Genomic DNA, 25058 nt, shown 5'->3' with positions numbered 1-25058 from the left:
AAACTACCTTCAAAGGGTAGTTAATTTTGGTTAAAACAATATATTACCCTTTTCTCTGGAAACTTCTCATGGTTTTATACTTAAATGTGGTGTGTGTGTGTACGTATATAGACGTATGTGTATAAACACACACACAGAGTAAAACTTGAGAAAGTTGGAAACTGTGTAAGGAGGAAACCTGTCAGAGAAGGAAAACTCAAATATTTTCCACTAAAATAGGCAAGAGAAAAGTGGTTAAGACTGCACCCTGTCAAAGGTGGAAAACTTTCAAGAGCCAGAAAAACAAGGCAGTCCCGTAGAGTGCCGGCTCTCACAGGTTTCACTGTGCATATATGTATTATGTACGTATATATATACATTTTTTTTCTTCAGATAATATTTCATGTGATTACTGATCTCTAGATAAGATTTTACAGGTATAAAGGTACACATCTTATTAAACCACTGGACTTCTTAATGCTCAATATTTTTGAGAAATTGTATTTGTGACTGCTTACCTGAAACATATAATAAAAATTTTTCCAAGTCATCTTTATTAAAAAACAAAATACAGAGTTTGCCTTTTTCCCTGACGGAATCACGTTTACTACTACATACCACTTTTAAGGTTTCTTCTCCTGTTTGTAGAAGCTCTATATATGAAATATATAGGACAGAAAGTAAAAATAAGCAAACTGAAAATAAAAAGTTTTCAATTTTAGGACCATCACATATTTCACTTTTGAAATACATTTCACCAGCAGTATTAATGCTTCTGGATGCTAAGATGTATAGCATGGCATCAACAGCTTCATTTTCTTAGAACACCATGCTAACATTATGTATCCTGGAGCTTTACAACAACCTCAGCTTCAAATAATGTTCATGTGATGCTCAGGGCAATTTAAAAAAAAGTCTTAGCTTCCAAACAGGAATACAGCAGTTGAGACAATGCTACAATGTATCCCATTATATCCCATGATCAGTTGAGACAACGCTACAATATATCCCAAGATCAGGAGAAGGTGTGCTGTGTTCCATCTGTTCCATCTCTCCATCCTTTAGACCTTTCCTGAGTGTCTAAAGGGCCATGTGCTTTGGAGACACAACCAAGAAAAAGATGAGCTCCTTGCCTTCAAGGAGAGCACTGTAGAGTAGTGCAAGTTCTATCTTTTCTTGAAGTGTCAATCAGAATTGTCCACAGCAGACACTACTGTTCCCTTTAAAGGCATTTACAGCCAAGGAATTCAGCTTGTATGGAGTGAGCATTTGGAAGAAAGAGTAGGTCTGGAAGCCTTGAAATCCAATCCATCCAGTGAGAAAAGACTGCTGCCTGGGTTCCTAAGCATAGGGTAAGCTCTACACTAGTGCTAATTCCACTTTGAAATGGTGAAAATAATTAGATGCTTCACACCCAAACTATATAATAAACTCTTAAGTAATTATATGCACATTCAAGTCACATGTATCCAATTAGGAATCACCGAGATATGGAGAGGCAAGGCACCCCATCCCTCCCATGTTAAAAACAGCTTTGGACACATCACAGTGCCTGGTTCTTACCTTTCCCTCTTGGGAGTGTGGACGGAGAGCTGTCCATTTGTAGAGGCATGTGGGTTTATTATTAAGGAGGTCTTGGAAGGTGCAGAGGAAGACACACATGTCGTGGTCAGATCCAAACTGCTGTGATTGTTGCCTGTGGTTTCTTCTGCACTATGAGCACTTGTCACTTCTTTCCAGAGCTGCTGCAGTTCTGTTGGAATCATGCCTGAAACAAACAAATTGGATAATTAAATCAATTAACAGCTAATTCCGTCCTCTTCAAACAGTAATTAAATCAAAGAGTCAGTAAACAAAGCCTAGTGTTAGGGGGTTTTTTTTGTGTGCAGTTTTTTATTCCCCCTCCCAACTAAGGCAAATACGGTAATAAACAACCGTGTCCTCCTAGTGAGCAGCCGAGCTGAAGTGCCCTTATCACACATGAAATACACTCAAGAAAAGGATTCAAATGCAGTTACTTTGCATCCAAACTGTTGGCTCTCAACTTTTGGAAAAAAAAAAAAAGTAGATAGGTGGTATCTTATTTTTAGACACAAAGGACTCAAAATAAATTTGTTCAACTATACTATTATGACAACACGAACCACAAAATGAATGATTTTTGTGCTTAAGCCTTAAATGATGACAAATAGCTTTGTTATTAAATATAGTTTTTATTAATCACTTTTAGACATAAATTATGAATTCCTATCGTCTTCCTGAAGTGCTTTTCAACTTTTAACAGTCAAATTGATTATACTATGATTATTTCATTAACACACCTATCTTCCTCATTAATTTTGGTTTCTAGTACCGCACACTTAATTGATGGATGTGTCTACTGAAAAGCTGTGTAACTTTTTATATAAGTAACACTATTATTACTGTCATTTCTTAGATCAGTGCTAATGAACCATTTCAGAACAAAACAAAAACGTAAAATAAACTTGGAGTAATAAAGTTCTCTTGTGTTTTCAGGGGGTCAAAATGGACGTGTACTTTAAGGATTAAGTGTAAACCTGTTATTTCCCCAAGAAGAGATATAATCAGGATGCCAATCTCATTATTGTGAGCCTCTTAACCTTTATTCTGGGGGGCATCCCTCTACAGTCCAGGATTTCCAACTCCTACCTTAATGCATATTCTAGAGCATCCATGCACAGAAGAAAAACATTCTTAATGGCTACCAACAACAACAAAACAAAACAACAGCAGCTTCTTTTGAAAGGACACCTACAAAAATCATAAACCCTGTACATCATAAAGCAATCCCGCGTTACAACTGGACGTCTGGATTGCAGTTCATTGTTTCAATCAACTGTAACATGGCTATCCTAGAAAGCCTGCCATTTTCTGACTATATAGCAGCAGCTGAAACAGGCATGTTTCTTAAGAAACCTCAGGTATTGAATTTAAAAAGAAGGCTGTGTGCATTATATTCATTTGAAACACATAATAAAAAATGCCAAGGTCTAAATTTAATTTATTTTTGTCATTTAGAATACAATGGATAGATAATCATCTCAACGTGATCAGCCAAACATCTTTACTTTGCTAAACTGTTAAAGATTTTAATTATGCTAGCATTGGAGAGCATTGGTCTAATGAGGCGATGGACTCCAGAGAATCCGAGTGGTTAAGAACTGTGAAATGAGTCTGATAGGATTTTTTTATATTCACCGTGGATCGTTTGCATATCAAAGAGGAGTAAATTATTGCACAGCAGACCAATAACCTTCCCCGCCTTTCTGAGAGTAGCGTTAACAAAAACAGTAGGCCTCTCCCTCACAGTTCTCGAAAAAGTCCAAACGCTCAAGTATTTGCAATTAATGTATATTTAAAGGAGGCTTCAGATGATACATTAAGTGGTCAGATAGTCTTAGAATGCATTCCTCATAACCAAGTTGGGTTTCTTCTCCCTTCATAAAAATCAAATGCCAATTACATTTTGATGGATTTTGTCCCAAATGAGCATTTAGTTATTAGGCATATTCAATTATTACTTGTCCCCTGAAATGAGACCTTGGAGGCAAATTAAACACAAAAGGAAAGGTCACTACACAATCCTGTGTCCGGTTTTGCTGCACCTGGGCTATTATTTTCAAACACCCTGTGAAGTGACATGCGGGTTGTGTTTGGAGCTAAGAGGCCTGCCAGGGTTGTCTGCACACCAACAATTACCTGTGAATGAGGCTGACCCTTGGACCACTGTTTACTCAATTGAAACAATAGTGGATAGGTGTGTCGTCTGTTGATGATAGCATACTGATATAAAACCACACAAATCGACACCTATTTTTATTTTCTAGGGAGCAACTATGTGAAAAGAACAAGCTGCCTGTTTTTCAACTCAAACTAATTGATTTCTGGGTCAGCTGCATGGGAGGTGGGAAGACAGGAGGACTACGGTTGTAACAACTGTGTTAACACTTTCCCTCTGAGAATGGCAGGACTTTGAAGTTGTTTTAAGAAAGCTGTTTATCCAGCAGATTAAAAAAAAAAAAAAAAGAAATGTATTCACCACTTGTTACATCTACAGAGTACATTAACATTACCCCACTTTCTTTTTAGTCCAATGGGCTAGCCAGTCCATTTTATCATATATAGGGAGAAATGGTAAATAAAGCAGAACTCACTGAGTGACAACAGAGGTACTTCTGGGTCAAATTTCAATGTGATAATTACCTTTAAGAACCTTCTCATCCCACTTACAGAGAGCCCGTCAGTCAAATCGCTCTCTCCATCACTGCTATGCCTTGTTAGTGATGTTAAGCTCTTAGTTCATATGAGTACTATCTACCGAAGGATGCTGTTATTTGACAGCCAAGATCTCATGATAGAATTAAGACAGATAAAAGGGAAGCTAGTCACTCAGACTAAATGGATATCAAATTTCCAGAAAGCAAGCACTTCTTCCAAAATGGCAGAGTTAAGAGTAATAGTACCAAGTTTGACAAATCTATTAGCAGGGACATAATCAAAAAGGTAATTTTCTCCTATCGATGATTTACACTTTAAAAATTGAAAGTCCAGAATGATATTCAAAGTACATTTCTATATGAAATTACTGGTGCTGGAGAGGTCCGATGATTAAAGAGACTAGGGAGAAAAACAGGTATGCTAATTATGTAAAACAGAGAGAAGCCCCCTACTATACCCTGAACAAAAAAATCCTTCCATTCTTAATATAAAACCTTCAGGAAAAATAAAGGCCTTCAAAATAATACTCTTTTCTCTATCTATTCCTCTATTCTGACATTTTCATACATATTTAAGGTAACTTAGCCAAGGCTATGAGCAGGTATGTAAAAGAATCCAATAATTTTATTATAAAGCAAGCATTACCAGCTTCATAAAGGCATAACCCTTGTGCCTTGCAACATTTCGTTTTCCAGGACAACTGGCCCCTTCATTAGAAAAGAAAATGCAGGCACAGGCTTAAAAAATGTATGTTGTGGGGACAGTTGACAGATTACTGCTCATGGAACTCAATTTTACAACCCAGGTATCACTGGCTCAAAGACAAACTGAGTTGATCAACCTTTTTTTGTCCTTGTACATCCATACCCAGGTGACCATGTTCAAGCAAGCAGAAAGTTGATTTAAACCTCATAATGACATCAGTTTTATACCATCATCTCTCTGATAAAAAAAAAAAAAATCATGTTGTAGTCCAACATGACTGAATTCTCAGGCCACTCTGCGCATGGAGTGGGTGGATAAAACCAATCTCCAGATCCACAAGAGATGGCAATGACACAGGTAGTTCATTTCACTGCAAGAATCTTCCTCCAGAAACCTTTGTATTTACGTTTATGCGATCTCGGGCATGCATATAGGCACTCCTTGTATTTTAAATATGCTTCTTCCTAATGTTGCGGGGCTGTTACAGCAGACTTGCTAAGCGTATCAATCAATGCCATGACTAGTGAATTATCTACCAGTGTCACTGATATGTTACTGCAGAGATTACACTCCATGCATCACCACATTCATTTCTTTCACATTACACATGAGCTTGTCTTGTCACTGCCCAATTGCCCTCTTTTGGACAGCTTAACTGATGTACTATAACAACGAACCTTAGTGAGCAAACTTAATACTATAGGAGCAGTGGGAAAAGATGAGAGAGGTTAAGCTTGAGTCCAGTGGGTGTGTCAGAACAGCCTGAAATGTTTCCAACAATAAACCCGAAGGTGTAATTAATGCATGATAAAACATTTTGCAAGCACAAAGATGCAGTAGCTGACTGTGTCCTTTCTTTTGCTTGCATTACTGGGTTACAAAATCTACTCTGACGGCAATGGAGGAGATGCTGGTTACATATCAAGCATTTGAGCAATAACGGCAGAAATGAGAGGAGGGGCAAGAGCGAAGGTTAAGTGGGGAAAAAGTCCCGGTCTCAACATTAAAAAACAAAACAAACAAACAATGACATCAAAAAAACCCAGAAGGGACAGAAGCTGGGCGTGGCTGGTGCAACAGAGAACATTCAAATGCAGACATGCCTCACTGGATCCACTTTACACCAAAATTAATATATAAATGACCATCTCTGAAGCAACACTAAGGGTGGAGGAGGTTCTGCATTTTCAACCTTTTTCAGAAGGCAACTGAATCCAAGACACCAAAGGCTTCACCTATCGGCATTTAAAGCACACAAATACACACGTCCAAATTTATTAGAACTGAAAGGGCTTGGGGACCTTGAGGAGGCAACTATAATCCTCTATACCACGTAAGGATGGGAAATTGTATTTTACAACACAGGCATGCATGCCACTTCCTTCTCTCTCTTCTTTCTAGTTCTGAATAACTCATCTGCTTTCACATCACACGTGTGAAAGTTAGAAGCCCTTGAATCAAGAGGACTTCCTAAAAACAGCTCCAATTCCCATTTGTTCCTGATGTCCAACACCCCCGGAATCAAATGTCAACTGTTTTTTAAAAGTAAGTCGCACTAAAGTCCGTAACATTTTGTTACTTTCCAAAGAACCCCAGTTTTTTAAGAACTAGGGATGGAAATGGTTCCTGTTCTGATGAGTGTAGAATTAACTTGCTCAAATATCAACAGTCAAGTCTTTCTTTAAAAAAAAAGAATGCAAAAAGAAAGACAATCAACCAACCAACAAGCAAAAAACCCCCACAACTCTGGCTTTTGTAACAAAAAAAGATCGATTTTAACGGCTTATAGAAAACCAAATTTCTCCTTAGATATTAAAAAAAAGGTATTTACAAAATACTACTAAGGTTTAAAATAGAACAAGTTACATGATATAAAGTATGTCTTAGAATGACTAATAAAAAGCATTTAAGAAAATTCATATATGACTCCAAACTGAAAATGCTAGAAGGTTCAATTAAAATGCCCAATAAGTACTTAGTAGCATTTCATTCCCTTACTCCAAGATATGTACAACAGTGGGATCTCTCTGCTACTGCTAAGCCTTCAGACCACCTAAGTCTTCATCTGGGCATCAACAAGTACTTGCACTTTTCCATGGTCCAACATGACCTCATTAAGCTTATTATTAAAGTTTCCATATGCATGTTTTAGATGGACGATTTCCTTAATGATGAGCTGGAGTATACCAGGAGACCCTGCCGACCCCTGCCCAAAGTCTAACATAGCTGTGCCTTCTGGATAATCAGCACATACCTTGAGCAATAGGTTGGAGGGGAAGGGCAGGCTGCCCGGGCTGAATTGTTAGAAGGCCTTGGCGTTGCAAAGACAGGAGGTGTTGCTGCTGTAACTGCTGCATCTGTAAAAGCTGCTGTTGAAAAGCCAACTGCTGGGTAGCCACCTGCTGTTGCTGTAAGAAATCAGGAAGAAAAAAAAAAATGAGATGACCACTTTCCAAGGTAAATGAAACGTATGGATGTTTACAAACTCACCGTCATCGTCAAGAACTGAGAATGGTCACTAGTTTAGTAGGGACAGACCGTTTCACCTATGAAGAAGAGTGAGGGGGTGAGGAGGTGACTGCTCTGAGAAATAATTCTTTAATCAAGCCAGCTGTCCCTACAGTGTGAAAAGGCTGAGTTTTTTAGTCAAGATGTGAACTTCCGGACTTGGAAAGTTGTAATTATTCATGCTAGAAAGAAGTCGGCGTTACTCTAGTCTGGAGGGATTTGAACCCTGAACCTTCCAGGTGTAAAAGAACAAGCTGCCTTCCTCCTGCCTGCACCGGCAGAGGCTTTTAACTACTGTGTTTATCACTTCTGACATAAATAAATGAGAAAAAATCAGACCTTTGAAGAAGAAAAACTTCATCTAATATTGTTAATTAGCCATGACAAACGATGAAATAACATTGTAAATCTTTCATAGAAACAGCCACTAGATTTTAATTACACACATTCATAATTTAGCAAACAACATCTTACTTGACTGGGACTGTTTAATTCGAACGCGACTTTCAGCTTCAGATGCCTTAACTTGGCTTTAGTATCAGAAACCCCTAGGTCTGGTGGCTGGTCTTGCTTCCCTCCACCCGCTTTGTTCTTGAAAAGAAGGGCTTTGCCATATGATAAATATCTTTTTGTTGACTGGACAATGACAGGAGGAAAACTTTTGTTGTGTAAAACATCAATACATCATGCCTGTGTTTAGCAGGCCTTGCTCCAGCCAAAAAAAATTAATGTAGATTTCCTTAGTAATTATCTGAGTGATAGAAAGATAATACAGTGCAGTAGTACAATAAATAGAAGGAAATTATCTAATATCCTTAATCTGCTAGGAATCATATCGAGGTGGAGGTCTTAGCCACATTATGGCTAACAATTATGAAAAGGAAAATTAACCCTTCCCAAACCGTAGCCAAAAAAAAAAAGGTTCTTCAAGAAAAGAACAAGAGCAGCTTTCCTAATTCTGAGAATCATTCAAAATATCAGAGAGACTTTAGCAAGGAAAAAGACTATCCAACCCTTTCAGAGCATTATGCACTGGTTTAATAACTATACTTTACAAACAACTGCACTCACTTGACCTAACGCACGACCTTATCTGATACATTCATAAAATGGTATGTATATCAAGACCTTCTGACGCCAAGTTCAAAGGAAGAGAAAAATGGTGGTTTCCTTTCGATCTCCATGGAGTTTATTTTACAGTAAAAACCATCATTCTCGTATTAGCAACCAATTTCAGACTTACTACCGTGCCACTGAGAAAGTTAATTGAGTTTCACTCCAAAAAACAAATTCTATACCACTAACAACAAAAATTTAAATAAATTTAAATGAAAAGCCAGTGTTTTCATTTGAAGAACAGCATGCATAAAATGATCCAATTGTTTTCACCCCTTCCCAAGTTATCACATTAATGTAAAACCCAACGATAGTTATATTCATGTCAAAATGATTTTTTCAGTTCTTCAACAGATATTAATTCACATTTTTTTAAAAAAAGGAAGGAAGAGAAAAAAAACAACACTGACATAAAAGATTGGGGAATTAGCGCTTCTTGAAGTAGAATATAAGGGGGGGGGGGAGTGCTCCAGGTTGGGAAGGGTGTTTCCTGTCTTACTGTAAATGAAATGTTTAAAAATCCTGTATTTATATAAAATGACTGATGCCTTTTCTGTTGTCTCTGCAGCCATCCCTAGGAAAAGCTCATGAAAGCGCTCCACGTTTGAAAAGCCAGGATATAAAAGTATACAAGGCCCATTGTCCAAAGAAAGAATTTAAAAGCAACACTGGTTGCCAAACTGTGCTCCCCACCCAGTTACCAAACACAGGATACGAGCCCGTTTGTTTACTTCTCACAATTGAATGCATACAAAAAAGGTCTCTGTGCAGTCCCCTCGACAGGTCAGTCGTCAGTGTTAAAATGCTAAAATGCCCGATAAACCCTGCATTTCGGATCCCCTCCCTAGAGCTAAAGTCAAAGGTCTGTTTTCCTTTCTTCGGCTACTCCCTACTGCCTAACATAAACTGTCATAACTGCTCGGGACAAACGGCCCTTTTAAAACAATCAACTTAGTCTAGCTCACCCGCACAGGATGAGAACTTTCTCGTCGCCTGATTTAAAATTAATTCTGCCAGCTATTTTCCACACCAGTTCTGTCAAATATTAACGAGCAGTTACTTCAATAGCTGTACTGGGCTATATGACCCTCCTAGTACAAGAACATCTATCTTCTAAGGAAGGTTTTAGGTCTAACTCAATCAATGTGGGGCCAAACTTTCTCAAGGAAACATCTCGATGCAACTTCAGGGAAAACAACAGCAAAGGTATATTGTTCTGGTCAAGGATTCAGTATCTTACTGTGGAGGTAATCAAAAAGGAAAGAAGAGGAAGGGGGAAGAAACCTGGTGATACAAAATTATGAGCCACTAATGACTGGGGGATTCAGTAAATTAATACACTTGTTCCATCTGTCAACATCCAGGCTCAAACCTTGCTAAAATCATAACCACCAGTCCACATCGTGAAATTGATACCATGTGACTCTATTTCATTTTAGCACAAAAGGGCTACCACCTGCATGATAATTTCAGGAGACTGCCCCCTTAACTCAGGAAAATAAGGATTTTCTAGCCATTGTTACAACAGGTCTCAGGCAAACCTACTGGCACAAGGTACACACAGTGAACTCCAAGGAGACCCATCTGCTGGCCTGCCTACTTCTAAGTATATTCAATGCAACACATTGTGTCACCTCTGCCTACGACATGGATGACAAAGCGTGACCACAGCAAACCTGGTGCTGGAAGACATTGACATGCTACCACAATGTCGCATTTTCTCCTCGGTCAGACACAAAGTACTCCCTTTTCTCCCCCGCCCCCTTCCCAAGCTCAGACACCTCCATCATCTTTGTGTTCCTGAGATGCTCCCCTTCCTGACAACAGCAATTTGGGGGAGTTAACTTTTATCCTTCCTTCTGCTGTGTAACTTTCCCCTTCCCATTTTTTTAGCTGCCCTCTGAGCTCATCTGAACCTTCATGTTCTCCCAGCATGCAGACGTGCATTCCAAACTGTGTCTAACAGACCAAATAAGAGGTTAATAAGAAGTGGCAACAGAAAGGAAGAACACAATCCCTGGTAACTGATAAGAATGACAGTGGCAGCCCTTTTTTGTTTGTCTTCAAATATAGAGTTAAAGATCTTTAAAAAACTAAATTTTGATGCCTTTGAAAAGAAAGAAGCACAAAATAACAACAGGGGGTTATTGCCTGCGAGCCACAGGGGAGAAACTCCATAATTCTTATTTTCCCTTTTGAAGGCTGTTAGAAACCTGATTCAAAAAAGCAACAGCAGAAGGGGAAACCTCTTGAGGCTGTAACCATTTCCTGTGATCATGCATAATGCGCTTCAAAAGTGGGTTTTTACCAATTCTGTTGATCAACTGCACCTCCTTCATATCCCTTCTTTTTTCTGCTGTGTTTACATCTGATGTGACTCAATGACAAGCACCGTCTGAGACTGTGAAACAGGCCTGTCATGTTGATTTATGGGTGCATCAAACCACAACTTGTCCAAACTGAAGCTCGCAGTTCATTAATTAGAGAGTTGTGACTTTGAAGTCAGCTTTCAGACTGTGGTTTTTAACATTTGGCTTAATTTATATGCTCTTGAATGTGGATCTCTAAGGAAAAAACTGAAATTCCCTTCTTGTCTTTGAACTTCTTTTGACCGCACAATAATCATTTCTTTGTCCAGAGTGATGCCTGCAATCCCAGAGTCATTAACGCGCATTGAACTGCCACTGATGAGTAAGCCCTGCTGAATTAGAAAAACAGCCAGCAAAACAAAGCTGAGAGCCTTCTGCACACTGATATCTCACAATTACATGCCTTCCCTCCCTGTGCCATTTCCATTTTAATTACTGTTAGTCCTGTAGATTTACATTTTAGACACTTTTTAATCTGTTCCCTTTTTTATTATAGCAGCACCCGGGAGCGCGCCACTGTACTTACGGTTGTGTCAGCATTTTCATTAAAACGCCTCCTCCCCTTCACCCCAAAACTGCCCCTACTCTGCAGGGGTTTCCACCCAGGCTGCTACGCTGGACTCCAGGGTGAAAACTTGGCAGGGCATGGAAAATGCACCCAATTTGTGTTGGGAGACGAGCTGGCAAGGGAGAGCCTTGGGTCATTCCCAGTGTGTATCATTACGCTGCCTGGAATCCACGTTTATGTGAGGGATGGGGATGCGGAGAGTGTTCTGGTTAGACTCCTTCTCAGAACTAACAGGAGTGCTGCCTGCTGAAGGCTGGTGAAGAAACAATTATGTATCATTTATCGAATTATTAATTGTGTCATTCCAAGAAGAACAATCAGATGGAAAGAAATCCAGTCCACTGTACAAATGTGAGGAGGCAAGTTACATCGGATAAGTTTGGAATGGGGAGAAAGATGTCAGATTAATGCATACATGGTACATAAATACTTACACAACTGACTGGGCCTCATCTACATGCAAGAAATTGTAAAGAAGGTGAAGCGGAAACACTCCCGGGATTTATCGTTTATGGGGCTAATGCTCTCATCTAACTGGGTGACACAGCACAATACAATAACTTACGGAAACTACAAAGTATTGTGCGCATTCGATTATTATACACTATTTTTTTCCTCAGAAAAACACAAATGATCCAAGCTTGACTCTTCTCTAACTTTAGTTCATGCTATCTGATATATGCTTTTAGTCATTACGATACGTACAACTTGCAAGATGCTTAAAAAAAAAAAAGATGGGGGTGTTTAATCCTGTTCTAACTTTTGTATTTGTTTGTCCAACTTTACAAGAGATTATCTGTCCAATGGAAGAGGCCATCACCACACACCCATACTCTCTAAACTGGGGGGAAAAAATTTGAGTGTGTATCCAAGTAAAATTGTAGTAAAAGCACTTCACTTTCCTCCAGGTACATCCTGACTCTCAGTTGTCCAGTTTGCAAAAGTAGTACTGAAGGTCCTGTCCATGATCCCTCGCCCCGTGCTCACACATGGTACACGTGCGGCAGTGTTATAAAATATGTGGCAGCGAGCAAATGGAACCCAGAAAAATCTGAGCAAAAACAGGACAATAACTCTCCGTCTGAAAGCTGAGAACCGATAGAGTCAGCTGAGTTGTGCAATCATTTAAAAGATGAATGACAGTTTAATAGCCACTAGATAGTCCTCTGGGATCTGTGGTTTGAAAGTAAAATATGTATTGTCGGTACCTCTTTAGGCTGTTTTCCAGCATGTTGTTGTTGTAAAAGTTGAAGCTGCAACTGTTCCTGTTGTTTTTTATAAAACTCTTGAAGCTGCTGCTACAAAGGAAAGAGAGGACAGTAAGTAAGAGGGTAGTGTCAATCCACTGTCCCCTTTCAGTGCCATACACAAACGGTGATTGAAAAATAACATCCTTTTATCTGCAATAGCCTGACCTTTAGTTTGAAACTCGACAATAAATTCACGCACAACTGACTACACTTGGCATTATTGTTTGAAAAGTAATCTCCAAAATGAACTGATGAGAAACATACCATTTTCTACACAAACTAATTAAAATAAGGCAAGGAATGACCTTTGATTGTAACAACAAAGCCAAACTGCCCTTGCTGAGAGAGTCTGGTGAATCTCTACTGAGAGAAGTACGCAGGCTTTCTAAATGATAGGGTTGGGCAGTATGGAGTGTTGTTCCGTGTGCGCATCAACATCGTGAGTTGCTTCCTCCACATGCTGCCCCCACCACCCCATCCCAGCAACTGCCACCACCATCGCACTGAATCTCCTCTTTCTGGTTCAGGTGCCCATTAAGTCTGCATAGTAGGGCCCCACGGCACCATGACAGCCAGTTCATTCCAGCATCAGCATGCATGGAAGAAGTAAATCAACTCTGTGCCTTAAAATTAACCAACTCCAAAATGTTTCTTTATGTTGAGGGGGAAAGAAAAAAAACTACCAAAAACTCTGTAAGCTTCTGAGTTGAAATGGGGACTTCAAGATCTGTCATAGTTAAACCTCTTCCCAGCGTGCTCCTCGTTTTGCTTTGATTCACACCATTTGCAAGTCTCTGGCCTTACCAAATAAAAGAGTGTAAAGCCACGTAAGCCTAAAAGACCTTATTTGTACCAAGTCCAATTACAGCCCTAATCTCAGTCCATCGGGTCCTCTCCAGGCCCAAACCCTACTCACTTTGTTGGGCTCCTTTATTTCAGGGATGCGAATGTAATCCATTACTTGAGGACCAGTCTGTGACTTGCCCCACCCACCCTACCATGCTTGCTCTTCAATGGGAATAAGGGCGGCTCCATGGCGGGGGATTCTGTATGGAGTGATGGGCCTTGGGTTGTGCGGGATGCTGGAGGAGGAGGGACAGTTACCTGTTGAAGCATGAGGGCCTGCTGCTGCTGGAGGAGAACCTGGAGCTGCTGAGGACTCAGCACTTGTTGCTGGAGGATCTGCTGCATTTGCTGGGGAGTGATAACTTGAGGTGTCATCATAGCCACTGACACGGGAACCTAGAACGTTAATGAAGGATAAATAGGAAGCCAGGAAATCTCACGCACGCAGCCTTGCAGGTTCAGGCACCAGGCTGTCCCCAGCCTGCTTCATGAATTTACCAATTCCCCACACAAAATGCATTTATCCAGAGGGGATGCAGCAACAAATCCTATTTAATCTATTATGGAGTTTATTTTAAATAACAGAAAGAAAAGGGGTTAAAAAAGAAAACAAAAAAAAAAAAACCCTGGCAGCACTAACAGGTATTCCAGGCCGTCCTGCAAGCAGACAAGTAGCAAAAGCCTAGTAAATGCTATCTGGAGTTAGAACAATCTCAACTTCTTATTAAGAATGAGGCTTCGGTCAAAATGAGCTGCAGAAGTTAATCCAAACTTACATTTTGTTTTGTGGAAGAAGGCAAATGGGAACTGATACTTCCACAACTGGAGCCAATACAATCCGCTACCTCCGTGCACAGTGATTTTGAGAACAATCAATGAACGCTTAGTCTCACGGACAAATGAACCTTGGTCACACCTTCCGAACTTAAACACAGACCCTTCCTATGATGTCTTTTACCCTTCCTTATTCACTTAGCATACAGACGTCTCGATTCTTTCATATTACATGCGATACCATTAAAAGCCACTTTCCATGACATTTCAGTGACAAACAGCTACAGTGATGAACTTGATAGCACTTCATATTTGCAACAGTTAACACGTTTCTGCACGGGCATCTCTGCAAGGAACCTGCACTCTCTATCTGAAAGGATGATGTCTTGTTCAGATAAAACACTGACATTAAAATGACAGGCTGTCTTGGCCAAGGTTACACAAATTGTATTCAAGCGGATACCTAATAACAATGCTATGAATTCTGCAAGCTTTCTAGAATGTAATTTAGCTATTCAAAATAATCACTGCACTTGTGTTTAATTTCCAGACTACATGAGAACCATTTTGTCAGTCCCCGTAATGCAAGAAGACTATTTCATGAAAAATCACCCCCCCCAAAAAAAGATAAGGAAAGAAAAAACAATGAAAGACAAAACCCATATGTCTTCTAATAGTAATATTTAAGCATCTTACTTTTCTTTGGTTTCTAATCAAACATGTGACAGCAAGAAGCTAGGAGCAGTAAAGGATATACTTTGTTAAAAAGGATCGGCTGTCATCTCATGTATTACAATAAAAGGTAATAACATGTTTTGCACTTTGCCTGTGTGCCACTTTAAAAAAAAAAATCTGGTAGACAATAGCTGATCAGAAGATAAAAGAATTAAAAAATCTTTCAGGGGAGCAGTAAGCAAAAGGGAGAAATGCAGTATTAATTTTATGTAACATAATGTCTTAATATGCAGTTTATCTTGACTTTTTCACATGATTTGTCCTGTCATTTGCATAGCGAGCTCTCATTCCTAATTTCACAGTCATTATGCACTGATGTCCTGATTTCTCAGCATCACTAATTTTGATGAACTAAAAATGGTTCCTGAAGGTCAGATTCACGTACAGTGAACATTCTCCACTGTTGTTGTGGGCACGTTTTGTGTGGAGGGATGTTTATGTGCAAGTTTCGCATTGCTTAGAAAACACTGGCTAGAACTCTTGAAAAATTTCATTAACCCAGCTCTGGAAGGTCATCAACGAATTCCTCCTATTGCGGTGGACTTTTAAGGATAGATGTAACTATGCTGTAATTTAAAACAGATGGGCATGTCTGGATATTTTTATATGCAAAAAGGGACAGATGTATATGGATGGATAAATTATCCTTTTAAAAAGATGCTTCGCAGCACAAAATATCACCAAGGACTGGCACAGTGAACTTGTGTTAAGTCTAGGGCAAACACCAAGAAGACATCATCAAAACACCTAACCATCTACAGATTAATTCCAACTAGTCTACTCTGTCCTTCCTATAGAAGAAACTTTCTGAATTTTTAAATATGGGTTGGGTGCCAATCACTATCTCTTGAGCTGCTAAAGCCAATCTGTCACAAGAGAAGTTTACTATTCCTTGAGAGTTGCATCATCAGACGGGAGGTTTGATTAGGCAAACAAAAGAACCATGTTTAAGGTTTCTTTTTTCCTCTGCATTTCTTGGATTATGTACAACATAAATATTCTTGAGCCAAATTTCTGACAGTGATGAACAGGAAAACAGACAGGAATAGGGTGGCGTAAAGTATAAGCTGGTAATGAGCATAAATTTAACAGAGGTATAATAGATAGCATCACAGACGCAATCTCCTGCGCACAATTTTTAAAAGAGCTGTGGAAAGTCCATGCTAGAAAGGTACGTAAGAGAACTTTTGGGGGTGATGCAAACGTCCCATATCCTGAGTGGGGTGGTAGTCACATGGATCTATACAACTGTCAAAACTCTTCTCTTTGCACAATTAAGATGAGTGCATTTTATTGTCTGTAAATTACATCTCAACAAAAATAACTGTAAAGGTATAAAAAATATGTGAAAAGAGTTTGTAGGGTTGTTTTTTATTTTACTCTGGTAAAATTGTGTCTCTTCTTAAATCAGAAACACCACCGTCCCTTAATTTTCAATAAAAAAGGGGACCAAGGACTGACAAATACAGACAATGCGTAAACCCTTACATACAGCTAATACGTAGTTTAAATCTCCCTTTCTCATAGTTAGTTAGTCATTTTTTGTAGTTCTGTTACAGAACAGGAAAATGAACTTGAGTTTCCCCTTTTTTCCCTTTGGACATTTTGATGGAGGTGCTGATGAATAATGAAATGCTTAAAGAAGCACGCACAGCCAAAGGAGGCAAAGAGGCAAGAAGCCCCAGTAATTCTCCAAACTGGATGATCGGCCTCAGAATAATCAGAAGTGGGTTATTATATCCTGATGGCCTTAACTTTACTTTTACTATCTGAAACCACATTTTCACACCAGTTAGCTCTGGGCCTCCAAAGTGGGCTCAGGCTTAATTTATAAATGTAATAAAACCAAGATTTCCTCAAAGTTTCTGCTCCAACATGTCATGAAAAGAGCTTGGAGAAAGCTTTAACAAACATGTTCAAATGGACAGGAAACCATTGTGGGGTAGAAAAGAAAAAAAAAAAAAAAAATCTAAGCACACGTTAAAGCTTTAAATAGTTAAGAATTATAGCCTATACATCCACTCCCTTAACTCCCAATGTCCAACTTTTTCATGTAGCTAGTCCCTACTAATACTAGGAACCAAAGGGCATGCAGTACCAGCGCGAGGCTATTATAGCCCACACTTTATTGCCCATTACTGCTGAGGTCATTAGCGGCAAGAGTGATTGTACCGGTCTTAACCTATTGATCACTGTAACTACTATCATTTAATCCTGTGTTGAAGGTCTGGAAAGCAGCTAAAGGCACACAAGAGAGAGTGCTTTAGCATTGAGAAATATGGCCAAAGCTTAGAAATTACACTTTGATTCATAAAATCCAGCCAGTGGTTTAAATCAATAGTATTTAAAACAGTCATGTGAGTTTTTAAGTACATCGCCCTAGTATTTATGGGCCCCTCTTTGAGACTACTCAGTCAAAACTAAACTTTTTTTTTTTTTTTTTCGATTCCAGGCCATCTACCTTACCCTCCTTGAGATAAAAGCATGAATTTCTGATGTTTTGTGTGCTGCAGGGCTCTTGCCTTAACTGGGAGTTCAAGCTAATTCTTGATTTCTTTCTGAAGTGACAATTTAAATATAATGCCAAAAAAATTATATCCCCGATACTATAACCGCCTTAACTGTTTGAGTATACAGAAACGAGTATGTTTTATGAGTTAACAATGAATCATAGAAGGCAATTTATGAAGAACTAGAATGATTCTGTCTAGCTGCCTTCAGGGATCAGAAATTCAAATTAAACTTCTGGCAGACATTTAAAGAATGCTAGCATACAAAACTAAATTTAAAAACACACACACAGTTAACACTCTTTGGTTTAGTTTGAAGAGGAAATCGTGAATTAAAAAAACACACCGCATGATATACTGTTGACTGATACCAACTGGGTGTGGCCGATCCCAGGTGCACACAAACCTGCGGGAATGGCAGAAATACAGCTGTGCTGGGGACATCGGCACGCTGCTAGTATGGGCCTGCTGCTACCTAATACCAGCAACCAGGAGAATGTCGTTAGCAAGCACTGACAACTGCTGGTAAAAGCCCATACGTTGCTGTGTAAATTCTGCCTGTTACAGTTTTCTTTCTCTTCAAAATGACTGCATCATCTGAATGCTGGAAGATGATTAAAATAATACGCCTTATTATTTTCTTTTCTCCCCAAGAGGAAAGTAGGTGATGGGAGGGGGGAGAAAAATCTAACAAGCAAACAAACAAACAAAAAAACACCCATAGTAACAATACTTGGTTCTAATCTAGGATACAATGGAAGGAATTGGGTGGGAGGGGAGATGACACAATATAAATACTGAAAATAACATGTTATCATTTTTTTCCTTTCTCTTTAGTTTACACTTAAGTTTAATCCCGCCCAGTATAAATACATACACATTTTGTACATCAGCCTCTTCTTGTAATTGCTGTGTGAACATACAGTAAAAATGAGAAGATAAAACATTTTAAATACGACTTGATCTCCATTAATCTGGATTAATAATTTAGAAACTATTTTTAACCTCTGGACATTCATCACATGTATGTTCCGGGAAACTTGTGTCCCTTCTAGACTTCAGATTGTGTTTGAGGGGTAACTAGCCAGGTTAGGTAATGCTACCTGGTTCATCAAATAACAAGAGCACTACAAATTAAATTAGAGGTCTCCAAGACAGCAATAACAAAACAAAACCAAGAATATGGTTTCCTAAAAGAAATAGAGAAAAAAACCTAACTATGCCAAATTTTATATGACCTATAGAAGCTAGCCCGTGTAAAAGAAAAATATCCCCCTCCCATGAAAGACAACAGGAAACAGTTTTCATAATTAATAAGCCAAAGGAGACAAAATGATATATTGGCAAACAGAAAAGTTAGGAAGCTTATATCGACTGTACCACACACACACGTATGTACCATGTAAGATAGCTATATCACAGGGTAATACAAATACATTTCTGACATAATATTTCAGTCTTCGAAAAATAAAAAAGCGTGCTATTCATGTGGAAAGTATAATTCTGTTTCATTATGGAATTTTGCTTTTTGTATAACTCTTTTAGACTTAGCTATTTTGCCACAATACTGTACAACGCATTAAGGCAGGTAATGGTTATTAATGCAAAATCATCTAAGTAGTCAGTCATTAGCATAACTTTTCTCTCAGTAACAATACAACCACCTATTAAAATTTTAGAAAAAGAAAATCTCTTTAAAATGCAATTAGCATTTCATTTTTTATCATTTTGTTTATTACATGCTATCAAGAAAGGCTATCTTTCTTTCATGATGGAATTGAATGGCCAAGACTTGCCTGCCAACCAGGAGTTGTTTCAGGTTATCTACTCTAACAGGCAATCTCTAGCAAAGCTCTCCAAGCTCTTCTTTGTCTTTAAATGTTTAAAAAGTGGCAGAAAATCATATTTGTTTACAGCAGGGGCATTAGTGGAACATCAACTGCTCTCCTCTAACACTTTCCATGCATACAAGGTTACTCCACTAAGTACCAACATAATTGTTTTCAGCTCTAATAAATGTAAGCTTCATTTGCAGAAAAATGTAAAGTTTACATAAATTAAATAGCTTCTCCCGTTAGTGACTGTTAAATACAGGAAACAATGAAAGCTACACATGAAAATAATCATCCAGTAAGCACTGATCTTTTCAGCCTTACAACTATTATTATTATTTAAATCAAGAAAAAAAAATGCTTCCTCTTTCCTTCCTCAACCCCTTTCTCCTGTAGGTGGGATGGAAAACAATTTAGTGCATGTGAATCAAACATGCTATGACACTTTATATTAACAATAATAAAAATCTTTTTAAGTGCTGCAAATAGGAGAGGGAGAACTATTCCTCTTCAGAAGGTACCTCAGAAAATAATTCTATCCACAGATCTTTAACTCTTGAAGAGCAAAGGAAGAGGCCTTGGCTACATTAATTATCTTACATGGAAGCATTATTCAAAAATAATGAAAGAGACAGCAACTGTATCAATCCTATTTGAGACACATACATTAAAAGGAAAGATGGCTTGTAGATACAGTTTTACATCAACAGTTACTATCAAGTGAAGAAAAATAAAATGTTTATCTTTTGTGAATAAAATATGTCCCTAAGACTGAAAATTACATTTGTAGCTCTGCTTTCTTCAAGCTTCAGCCAGCACAGAAAAGGTCATAGAGAGCCTAATTTTAAATATGTATTTATTTTATATTATTGGGTGATGGAGGGGAGAAAGCTACAATTGAACTTAAACATGCAGGTAGGCCAAATCTGGATCATTTCAAAGTTTTATATGGCTTTACATAGGATGCAATCACTTTTTTATTTTTTACAATTACAACTTAAGTTTCCCAAATTGTGCAGTTTCTCATGCCTATTTCCAACACTTTTACCTTATACCTCACAGTGAAGCTAAGGGGTGCAAATTAGATTCTAATCAGAAAACATCAGTTGCTTCTTTGACAATCTCACCATTCACTGATTTATTTCTAATGAAGACAAAGCCCAACCAAAACCTCCCTAAGTGTTAAAGGTCAAAATACACTCAAAAATGCCTAGTAAAATCAAGGCAAATGAGAAACCCGTGAGGACCTGCTTCATAAAGTGGTGCAACAATTAGAGTAATTGTACAAAAAGCCATCGCCAAGAAAAAAAGTAACAGAAATTAAGCTGCCATAACTGTAACAGGTTAGCAGAAAAAAATCAAAATTTAATGTATTCTCCCGCGTCATCTTGTTTTGTCAAGACATCAAATAGAATTGGGAAGTACAAAATAACAAGCCCTTGAGAAATCACAGAAGCCGACCTTTTTGATGTTGTTGATTTACCTTGTTCTCAGTTATTTGAACAATGATGTTTCAGATTTCAGGGCAAGATAAAGCTTAAAAATTAAAACATGATACTGAGGGATTCTAACAAGTGCACCATAACATTTAGCCTGCATCTTCATTGATTAAGCTGCTTTTATCACTGGATTTGAAAATGAAGCACAATGCACGGGTTCAATATTCATTCTAAATTAATTTCACTTCAAACAACTGACAGGTTGGAAGAGGGCCTCAGAGAAGATTATTTCTACAACCAAAAAGTAGCAGTCCAGTTTACCTCTGCCCAGATCATCCAAGTCCCCACAATCCATTGGATTGTTTAGATAAGAGGTACTTGAGTTTTCTTTTTCAAATGAGAGAAAATAAAGCCGAACGTAGAACGCCATTTATGGGAGGAAAATATTACACACTATGAATCGCCTAAGACAAGTATCCAGAAATATCATGCTGCTCCCAAGAAAACGAACCTTTCACCAAACAAAAACAAATTCAGCTTATGAAGTTAAGACTGTCCCCAAATGTAGTCACGCAGGTACACATAAAGCTACCCCACTCCCCTTCTTCGCCCTGAGAGATCGACAGCTCATTAGCAGCATAACTCCTAGCCTGATATGCAATATTATATACAAAGATAATCACGAGACAGCTTTCTAAAGTTTCTTATGTAGGCAGCTTCTTCTACCAGAGTATATATATAAAACAAAGCATGCAGTAGTTAAATGCATCTACTTAAAAGGCATTAAAATAACCCAGTATTTGCAATCACTAGCAGATTTTGTAAAACCTGAACAGTCAGTAAGCTAACGATTATAACATTTGTCATTAAATTCATATTTTAACATCTAATACTCAGACACTTTAGATATTTATTTATCCCAACCTTCTCTGGTCATCTGTTGCATTATGCCTCGCGTGTAATTACACTCAACAACCTACCTCAACTGGATTCTAACTGGCCACTATTTTTGCCACTTACTAAGAACAGAGTTTTAAGGTTCCCTTTAGTGATGTTAGTCTATAACTAAACCACAAAATACATTTCTTCCAACTTCCTTTTTTTTTTTTTGCCACTTCAAATTAGACTGAAATTTTAGTATCAGCTGAAAAGCTGGTCACAAAATTCTCTCCTGATGGTCTCAGAAACATAGTAACTCAAACAGCACTTCGGCCACATTAGCCAGACAAATCTGGAATTCCGTTGCTTTTAATTAATCTGGATTTTAATTTCACTATATCTTGCAATTGTGTGGAGGATGGCTGAAAAGTTGCAGAACTGGTCAGTGTCATGAAAGAGTTTATCTTTCTGGTGACAGCTCCTGACAACGTGCAAAGGCAAGGCAGCAACGGTGAGGGGATTTTTAAGGTACATTTAACCGCAAACAACAACAAAAAAAATTTCAAACCAACCATTCCTATAAGCTTTCTGATGACTTATGGTTTACCAACTGAGCAAGGTTATGCAACACTGCATGCCTTTAGATGCATTATTTGAGCTCTTTGAGATTTAATTAAGATCACAGTCTCTAAAATCCCTGTCAAATGAAAATTCAGAGAAGACAATACACTATATATCCTCATGCTGAATGTTTCCATTCCGACCTCTGAAAAAATATGCATTAATCCGTATTTCTATGACTGCAGACACAAGTTTACTAATTTTGTTTTCTTTTGACACTTAGGTTGTTTTCTATTATATGTCAGGAGATCATTCCCTTTCAGGGAGAGAAAAAAAAATCAAGAGTGAAACATGTTGCAGAAAATGCACTTGACATTATTATCTGACATTATCATAGCTTTGCTATGATGTCATCGCATTTTCATATAATCAGCCCATACTCAGAAGAGCTTCATTTAAAGAACTATGTTTATTAAAAAACAAACAAAAAAAACCACACAATGCAAACTGCCAGCTCCTTCAAGGAGGCCTGCTTGCCTTGAATTATTTGGATTAAATAATTGGCATGTCATGCTTCTCATTTCCTTAATAACCAACTTTTTGTCAGGCAAACTGAACATTCAGGGAGGAAAGTTCTTAGGGCAAACAGATACGAAGTCCAATACTTTCAATCCAGAAGTAGCCCTTAGGATAAAAAAAAAAAATTATACACATATATATTTAATAGATTTTTCTTATACATTGGTATTGCCCCGTATTATTTTTTCAAGAAAAAACATACGTTGTGTGGCCTCTTAGCTAGTCCAGTGTATTTTCATTTGCATCTTAGTATTTGGTTGCTTATCTCATGCCTTAGAAATGACAGGTGCTTGCAGTCTCAATCTTGACAAGCCACTACCCAAATAACTGTCTTGCCTGAAAGGGCTAATGCAGTACTAATGAACAATAAATCAACTTTGATTATCAAGTGTCAGCCCAATACGTTTTCAGTTCAGCTCTATCACATCCTAGAGCAAGTCAGTGTCCCCGAGAAGGCAGTCTGTATTTTGGTTTCATTTTTACACACTTCTCTCTGAAATGTGTCAGGCAGCCACAAAGAATTACATAAACTAAAAGTAGACCTTTTTCAACGTATGTGAAGGGTATCAATTAGGAGAATGTGGTCTCTCCCTTCATTTGATTTAGTCAGTCTTCACATCCAAGAAAGCTTTACTTTTTTTAAAAAAACAAAAACAGCAACACATTATATCTTCAACTAGAACCTTCACATGATTATGTTTAAGGTCTTTGACGCTGGAGTGCTACCTCGAACGCTATCACATAAACCACCTTTAACTGCACATACACATTCCCCTCTGAAAATCTATTACAAACAAACAAAAAGCAAAACAGGGCCGCTTTTAAAATATAAACTTCACTTGCTTTAAAAAGAAAAAAAAAGGCTTCTTTAACACTCACTTTCTAATGATAAAATAAATGTAACTTTTTTTTTCCTTGAGCAGATTAGTCATTGATAGTATGATTCACATTTCCTGTTATCAGGCTTAATTTTCCCCCCAAATGTGTCACTTTCAGAATGTTGGAATCTATGGAAATTAGGTGATTTGCATTTTTAAATTGGCTTGATTAGAACATTTGGTCTGCTTGGACGAGAATCTAAAATTATTACACATTTTAGTTTAAACTGTCAGGTCTTGAAGGAGTTAATCCCAAAGAGGAAGAGTCTATATGTACTTTGCTCTAAAACTTTACCACCCACTTCCTAAAGGTCCCCTCCTTCCCATCACACTCGGGGGAAAAAAAAAAGTCTTGTTTCCACTGCCCCGTCTTACATGCAGGTCTGACAGCTGAGTTAGCTACGTTCAGAACCCGTTCAGACGGGAGTACCCGAGGCAATTCCTCAGACTGTAGCACGTCCAAACCCAAACCCCGCTCACTACTTAATTAACCAGCTAAATAATGCAACAGGGGCTCAGAATCCCCAACCTGCCGGAGTGTTCCTTTCGCCCGCCTGCCTGTTTCTGTTTGCAGTTTTATCCCCCACCCCCACCCCCGACTGTGTGCGAACTCCTTAAATTTGAACAGCTAAACTGAAAATAGCCCAGACAGATATAGAAACAAACTATCAGAAGCAAAGAAACAGCCACACGGGTTACACTGATTGAAGGCTCCTTGTATATTTCACACGCTCTGAAAGTGACATAAATCACACCCCAGATACGTCCCCCGAATGGAGTGATGGCGAGGGCTTTACCAAAGTGGCAGCGTGAAGGCCAGACAAGCAGAAAATGAATCGCAAACGAAAGGGGGGGGGGGGGAGACGAAAACCAGAGAGAGAAGGAAAAAAAAGCAGGACTTCCTCCAACTCTCCACTTCACCCCACCCATGAACATTTAAAAAGAGAGAGAGAGCACGAGAAAGAAAGGGAGAAAAATCTCTCTCCAGGACCCACAGGCCTGTAGCTTCTTCCCACCCTTCCACCCACACTTCCACTTCCAGAGCGCAACTTCTACCCAAGTTGGTAAACAACGATTATTATTATTTTCTGTTTGTCAAGACAACTTAAAAACCCTCCGGGAGCTCCTGCCTTCCCCCACCGAGGCCCCAGGAAGCTGGCACCGTAGCGCCCCGGGAAGGAGAGCAAAACGGCAAAGATCAATCAGAGTGACCAACCTGACACACTCCATGTAGCCGCCAGGCGCGCGGAGCCGGCTCGGGGCGCCCGCGCTGGGCGGCCGTGGGGTCCGG

The 25058-nt window shown here is 38.7% G+C and overlaps 1 protein-coding gene across 13 annotated transcripts in view; it reads right to left on the bottom strand.

Annotated features, from left to right (window-relative positions):
- The window catches only part of FOXP1 (forkhead box P1), a 686938-nt gene that overhangs the window by 85641 nt on the left and 576239 nt on the right, over positions 1-25058 (bottom strand). For 9 of the 13 annotated variants that reach the window (XM_023727893.1, XM_023727898.1, XM_023727900.1 and 6 more), the window contains 4 exons: positions 13839-13976; positions 12693-12782; positions 7178-7331; positions 1543-1747 (listed from right to left, as the gene is read on the bottom strand). In XM_023727893.1, the coding sequence (XP_023583661.1) occupies positions 1543-1747; positions 7178-7331; positions 12693-12782; positions 13839-13976 (587 nt within the window). Of the gene's footprint in view, positions 1-1542; positions 1748-7177; positions 7332-12692; positions 12783-13417; positions 13771-13838; positions 13977-24983; positions 25053-25058 lie in introns of those variants that run through there. The other 4 variants (XM_023727897.1, XM_023727904.1, XM_023727902.1 and 1 more) reach the window with 3 other exon arrangements.

This window comes from Trichechus manatus, unplaced genomic scaffold (genome assembly GCF_000243295.1).
Source record: "Trichechus manatus latirostris isolate Lorelei unplaced genomic scaffold, TriManLat1.0 scaffold00020, whole genome shotgun sequence".
NCBI lineage: Eukaryota > Metazoa > Chordata > Mammalia > Sirenia > Trichechidae > Trichechus > Trichechus manatus.
The sequence above is the reverse complement of the archived record's forward strand: the minus strand, read 5'-3'. Positions and strand labels throughout refer to the sequence as shown.